The sequence below is a fragment of the Argentina silus genome, assembly GCF_951799395.1.
Source record: "Argentina silus genome assembly, chromosome: 6".
NCBI lineage: Eukaryota > Metazoa > Chordata > Actinopteri > Argentiniformes > Argentinidae > Argentina > Argentina silus.
In genome coordinates this window covers 10,235,170-10,242,725 of record NC_139660.1, presented here as the reverse complement: position 1 = coordinate 10,242,725, position 7,556 = coordinate 10,235,170, and the positions used below count along the sequence as shown (strand labels likewise).

Genomic DNA, 7,556 nt, shown 5'->3' with positions numbered 1-7,556 from the left:
CCTGGTCTACAGCACAATGGATCCATGTCAGACTGAAGCTCAAATGAGATCAACCTAGGCTCCCATCCATCTACTATGCCGACCACTCCCGCAGAGAGGGCATCACTGCCTGCTTCTCTGCCTTCTTCCCATCCTGGAGCCTCCATGTATGTGTGTGTATGTGTATGTGTGTGTGTGTGTGTGTGTGTGTGTGCGTGCGTGCGTGCGTGCGTGCGTGCGTGCGTGCGTGCGTGCGTGCGTGCGTGCGTGTGTGTTTTACAGGTAGACTTCCTATTCCCCTGTCATCCCACACAGCTGCAGTTGGCCGCCGACAGCCATTTAATGGTCTGCCAGATAGTCTGGGTGTCCATGAAGGACACAGTCTCGTAGCGTGTGGGGCGGCAGCAGGGGTGGGCGCTCACCTTCCTGCTGGAAATGCTCCCGTTATCCATTAGGGCCTTGAGGGCCAGGTCGTAGTTCTTACGGGAGCTCTGGCACGTGCCTACACAGTACTTAAAGAGGACTATCTCATCAGAGTCAAAGCCCAGCCCCAGGTCCCGCACACGCATCTCCTTCTTCTCCATGCGGCAGTCCCGGCTGCTCTTGGCCTTCTTGCGGTTCCTACGTGAGGCCCTGGAGGCGGGGTCAGGAGGAGAGCGCTGCCACCTGCTCTGGTAACCCTCTCCCTCCTCCAGCAGTGATGGGTTCTCTACAGGAAACATGAGAGATGGACAAAACAGGTCAATGAAGGGTGTGGTGACACTTTCTAAACAACACTTAGATCTCTATTTTCAGACGCAGGTCCAACCTCAGGGGTATTGGCAAAGTGAAATTACGACAGCGCTGGAGCACTGTCTTGTCTGGCACTGTCTCACTTGGGTGGGTGGAGTAGCGGTAGTAGAGGCGTGTTCATGACAATGAGCAGCCAAGTGCCACCACCAACGCCTGTGTTTGCACTAAGACTGGTTTCTACACTGTTAAAATATAGCCCTTAATATGTTGGACCAAAACACTGTCTGTAAGTACGGTAATATCTCTAAACCTGTGGACTTGGCAAGTGGTAACAAAAGGTGCATGCATAAAGCAACAGTCCATAATACTAAATTATACAAGATATGTCCCAGATGTCTGGGGTGGCCTTTAGAGAGTACGGTGAAAAACTGCTCACAGTTCAGCTCATGCGCTGGTTGAGGGCCACTAAGTGCAGTGCGTAAGAACTAAAAACTTCTGATGGGGTGTGTGTGTGTGTGTGTGTGTGTGTGTGTGTGTGTGTGTGTGTGTGTGTGTGTGTGTGTGTGTGTGTGTGTGTGTGTGTGTGTGTGCATTAGTGGGGGAGAGCATATGTATTAAATTGAAAGCAGATATGGGTGTTGAAACTGGGAGTGAAATTCCTCTGGTTATCAGCTGAATGGTGCAAAGTGTACTGTCACTATGCAGGGTCATTACCACAGGGGGAGAGGCGCTCTTGGCTCAACTCCAAGAGGAGTTAATGTTGCTTTGTGAGTTAGAAGGAATATTTCAAAGAAGATTTGCCTTCAATAAACCTGCTGAAGCACATCAGCATGAACATTTTGCATGTTTTTACTACATGGACATGGTCCAGACATTTGAGCTGTTTCAACATTGTGACACAATGTAGGGCCCCATTGATTCTGAAAATATGTCCAAAACACGTCCAAACAGTCCAAACCAACTAATATTATGACAGAATCCCCCTCTGTTGACTTTGTCTGCATTACATTTTTGTAGTGACTTTACTGTGCTGTAATCCACTTAACCATTTTGTTACCATGACAACGAAAATGCGAAACTATATTACAGCGTAACAAAGTGACTTCTGAAATCTTCTGAAATTCTGCAGACAAAGTTTTTGGAGAGGAGGTTTTCCATAATATCAGTTTGATTGGAGTGTCTGCAAGGTGTTTTGGACATATTTCCAGAATGAATGGGGTCCTATGGGGCCCAAAATATGACTATTCAGTATCTAGGAAAGCAACCTATGCAACAAAAAACTGCTCAGGCTAATCAACTATACCCTAGGTCAGGGCCAAACCAGGAAAAAATGTTAAGATGTGGATCATCCCTTTAAAGTGCTAATCTTGGATAATGTTTTTAAGTGGAGCATGCTTTGTTTCAGTGTATGAGCTGATGCATGGAGATTGAAGTCACTTGTTAGCTCAGGTATTGTTGTTTATGCAAACTAAAGTCATTATCAAGAAAAAATAGATAAAAATGTTCCCCAGGCAAAAAAGCTGAGCTGGAAGTCAAACCCTTCCCAGGTACGTATCTTACCATGTTAAAACATGCCATGTGGGTTTGCATTATTTTGTACAATTATAGAACTACTCCACAAGAATTGCGGAAGCGCTGCTTACATACTTGTTGTTGCAGGACTACTAGAATCTACTTGACTCAATTCACTTCCTTTCTTAGATTAAAGCATTTGCACAGTGCTTGTCAATAGGGAGAGGCAGGTGGAGGTAGAAGTCGGAGGACGGGCTCATTGTAATGCATGGAATGGAATGAGGAATGGTATCAAACACATGCACTTCATGCATTACAAAGAGCCCGTCCTCTAATTTCTACCTCTACCAGCCTCCACTGTGTGAAGAACAACCCAACATGAACTTTTGGGATATTAGAGAATAAAAACATATCAGGGGATAGATCTGAGTAAGCATGGATGATGCACATAAACAATAATACAATCACCATGAAAAAGCCCACTGGAGTAAATAATTGCAAGCACAGGGTGGATGTGAGTAAAGTATAGTAAGTAAGTAATAGTTGGCCAGCAAAAGTGTCAGAAACGTTTGGTAAGGTGCACTCTGAAAGCAAATTGTCATCTCAGAGTTGCTCCTCTGTGTTTTTAAGTGGAGATCCACCCAGGCCAGAACATTATATACCGATATGCAGGAACACGATGCATGACAGAAACTTACATACATTAGACTGATAGACTTTTTGATCCCACTAGTATGTGGGAGTGCATGCTCCATTAACCAAGGCCATGTTCTTGCATTGAAAACTACCAGACATACTTCTAGAGGTTATATTAGTCATTGGAGAGTGACAGTCTAGTGCTTTATGGCCATTACCAATCAGGGCTCCAGCACAGATTTATGAATCTTTGTTTTCAGGGAGACAGCTTGACTGCTCCAAACTTATTTGATTATCATTACACCGAAGGATGAATAAGAAGAATGCCCTTCCCAATCTAATAAAAACTCAGCGGAGCTTGCAGGTAATGTAAGATGGCTCCCACGCAGGAACAAGAGACCTTGATGCCTTCCCATATAGTGGAGAGTCCTCTGGCTAGCCAAAAATACTTGATGTGATTTGGTTTGTGACAACTGCATCCAGTATTTGACCCTAGCTGCCTGGGTTCATAGAGAATTCTGAGGAAGTACTGTACTAACCGAAGAAACTGGGCCAGGGGGCGTGAACGTTGATGGTGCGCCCAGCAGCCCACTCCTGGCCTCGGAGCAGCTCTGATGGAGCCTCCTGTGTGTCCTCTTCAGAGAAGACCCCCTCTACCAAGGTCAGCAGAGAGGCCACCACCCACAGCATCATCTAACACAAACAGGAATATGTGGAAACATCACAGAATAACTACACCGGCTTCAAACAAACTTAACATAAACATCAACCAACACAGCAGAGATAAACCGGAGGATGACCCAGAAATGAAATTATATTAAAGGGGCAATCTGAGATATGAGGTATATCAATTGTTTTACTTTTAAATTAATGATGAGCTTAGTTCATCTGTTTTACCCCATCAAAACCCAACATATACGTTTGTTTTCCCCCTTGTTTGTAAACAGTGTCATTGTAAACACACACTGCATAGCTTCAAAAATGGTTAAATGGTTATCATTTTGATTTAATGGACAGTCAGTCCTTCCATCCATAGCTCTGTCTATGATTTTGAAAGTAGTTATATTTCTCCAGCCCCATCCCTCAGCTGTTTACCAAAACAAGTGTCAGGAAGACAGCATTGTTGCTGGTTTAATCCCAGATTGTCTTAAATAAACAAACATGGTTACATAAACAACATAGACAGCAGACAAATTAAATACAAACAGTAGTCACAAAATATTGAATATGACAAAATATTAATGCAAGTACAAGATTCAATGTAATATTTTGAGAAGGAGATATTATTTTTTAAGCATATTGGTTTATTTGGCCTGCAAGCCACAGAACATGTGTAGGACACATGAGGTACAGTAGAGTACAGCAGCTCTTTCTACCCCTCCTCTAAACAACAGGCCATGTCAAGGCCTGCTCCTGGTCACCTTGCATTTGATTTGGTTGTGTGTTACATAATCCCTCCGAGGTTGGCGGACTCCAAGCTGTTCTGAGTAAGCTGATCCCTACTGTCCCATCAGCCCCCTGACATGGAAACAGTCCCTGGCCTCCCTAGCCGGGCTGGGGCCCAGTGGGCCGACCACTTACAGCCCTCTGGGACGGCTGCGGCCAACACCTCCGCCTCTTTAATTACTTAATTGATATGTGAAACCTCTTCAGGGCCCAGGCTGGGTTAATATTTTAAGGGCACTTATAAAATGAGTTTCTCTGCAGTGTCTGCCAGGCAAGTACAAAGGCCTAGATCAGATGGGCCGTGTAGTGGAAACTGACAAGGCTGAAACATATACCCATATGCCAAGGTTAAAACAGGCTGCCAGCAAAGCCTTTGGCCTGCTTTTCATTCTTTCATTCAGGAGGCATTGGCACTGGTGTAAATATGTTTATGTGGTCACAAAGTATGCAGAAAGACATGCATAACACTGCTCAAAAGAAAGTGAAAAAGTGCTTGATCTGTAAACATGCTGTTTTAAGTTTTGTTGACATACATAGAAAATGCTCACCTTCCAGTTTCTTAGGTGATATTGGGTAGTTGATACTTCCTGCCTCCACCACATTTTTCCATCTGAAAAAAAAGAAACAGGCTCTGTTAAACAATTGGCTACATATTTCTATGTTGTAGTATGCCATCAGTCTAACTATGATGTCTTTAAAATGCCTCACAGGGTTAGCTTCATAGAGTAAGGAGCATGTTGATAGTTCTGGCTTTGCCTTGCTTTCAGCAAGTCTGACTCCTCCATTACCTCTTCATTTGGACAGAAGGATATTGGTGTGGAAGAGTGCTGAGTTAATGGCATCCCTTTTCCCTCAAAAGGAGTGCCCAAGCTGGAGTCACTTTATGAGGTCAGAGTTCACAGCCAGAGATAGAGGGCAGGTGTCAGGAGAAGGTGCCAGATGAGAGGTGCCAAAGAGGCCTGCTGTCAACATCAACACATTTGTGACAGTCTCTCTCAAGGAGCAGTTAGAGCTAGTTTGTCTATGAAGTGTTTCCTATGCCATCCACCGGCAGTACATGATGCAGCTCACTGAGATTACTGTTGTCAAAAGACCAATAGCTGTTGTGGCTTTGGCTTGAGTTAGCCAGCAAAAAAAATCGCTCTTTCATGTTCAACACTGTCCAATACTGCAGGTGAGGAAAAGGCGAACGAGAGCAGGGGACTAGGTCTCCATCCACTGTTTTACTCATTATCAGGTGTACCTGATCAAGTCAAATGCCTCCTAATTCAATTCTACCTGTTCTGTTCTATAGCTGCTTTTACTCTCTGGGAAATGTGATCATTGGTGGTTATTACAGGCAATCCATGAGAGAGGTTTACTACTCAGAACAAGATGCAGCTAAAGCAACATCTTAGTATCAAAGAAAACAGTCCAGCTTGTTCCTGCATTAACCGTAGTTTAACTGTTCACAACAATGAGGAACTCAGTTTTCCTGGGCAGGACTCACATTCTTAAATCTCAATGTGACAGACCTCGTAAAAACAAACACAATTTAATGGCTTAAAAGGACTTTTGATTTTATCTTCAGTGTGTTTTTATCAATATAAGTTGTCATCAACAACTGACTTGGATTTCAAGCACACGTTATATGCTATAATCAGATAACTGAAGGTACAGTAAAATTCTTGGACCATGAATGCATGCACAAAGTTCACACGAAAATACATAAGTGTGACTTCCCAGATACAAAGGTTACTGCCATAAAGAAACTAAATGACCACCTTTCTTCCACCAAGATGGTATAAATAACCAAATAAGTCAACAATGAAGTATTATCTTCTTTATCTCAGGCTTTTAATACCTTTACTTTACGACTCCATGATTCTAAAAATACCCTGGCCTTCCCCAGCAGACGAAGCCTTGACACACTGCTTCCTGCCGTTTGGATGACATGCACAGAGAGTAGTACAAAGGTTAGGAGAAGACCCATGTTAGATTACACAACATGAGCTTGCCGCCGTTAACCAGGCATGTAATCAATACCCTATTATGGCCAGTAGACTGTATTACTATTACCACAGCCGCAAGCTACAACTACTATGGATTGGAAAAGGCCACTGTGAGGAAAAACATGTAGAAGACAAACAAGAGGAGGAAGAATGTAGTAGTGAGTGATATGGTCACAGGAGTATGGCAAGCTTTCAGGTAATGTCACTCTGCATACTTAAACATGGTGGTAACGTATTCCAACATCCTGGCCAAAAATGGATCTTTGCGACTGCAGGAGTTCAAGTGGTAGGAGGTAAGGTTTTAGGTAACACACCGGTATCACCGACATGATGGATTTGTGTGTGAGGGCATGCATATGATCAGTGTGCATGAGTGTGTGTATGTGTGTGTGTGTGTGTGTGTGTGTGTGTGTGTGTGTGTGTGTGTGTGTGTGCGTGCATGCGTCTGTGTATGTCTGAGCAATGAGATCATTTCAATTGTGTTTGCCCACGTACAGAGTCAGGACGTGCTTCTTGCATTCCAGTCCAAAAGGGAATTTAACACAAGCTTTGATGAGAGCAGAGAGAGCTTCTCAACCACATATGGGCACAATGAGTAAAGCCAGGCCAGGCTATCGCAGCTCCCTCATCAGCCTGAGCTCTGACCGGCCCCGGGCATTAACACCAGAGATTAATAACCCACTCTGGGGGTCAACCCAGGGTTGGAATGTGCACCACGACCCTACATCCCTTTCACACCCTAAAATTCATCAAAACAAGGATAAAGGAGGCAGACCATGTCACTAAATTCTGATGCAGTGAGTCCATGACTGCAAGCAGGCACTCATACCGGCAGGCATGCAACCATGCACACACATGCATGAACATACTAATACAATATGTATGTACTGTATACATGCATACACACACACACACACACACACACACACACACACACACACACACACACACACACACATACACAGTGTGTCAGCCTTTCATCAGAGTGGGATGTCCCCCAAGAAGGACAACAGAAGGTTGTAATGTTCCAGCTGCTACTGCTTCCACATCCATAGCCCTGCCCATCACCTGTCACTTGGTATAGTCTACTACATTAGCTCTGTTTAAACAGACAATATTCCTGCCTAGAGGACAGTGGAGCTAGAATAAGGAATGCTAGGACCTCTGAAAGTGTTCACAACTATGGGGAGATGAATGAATAAATAAATAGATGATTCACTGATTTAAATTACCCAAGCCAGTGTGGAATTCCACCACCAT

The 7,556-nt window shown here is 44.0% G+C and overlaps 1 protein-coding gene across 1 annotated transcript; it reads right to left on the bottom strand.

Annotated features, from left to right (window-relative positions):
- Window positions 1-281: 281 nt before the first annotated feature.
- On the bottom strand, window positions 282-7,556 carry artn (artemin; the record flags this gene model as incomplete). Its single annotated transcript, XM_083671594.1, has 4 exons — window positions 282-688; window positions 3,399-3,552; window positions 4,854-4,936; window positions 7,529-7,556. The coding sequence occupies 4 exons, from the start codon at window positions 7,554-7,556 to the stop codon at window positions 282-284; spliced, it is 672 nt and encodes a 223-aa protein (XP_083527720.1).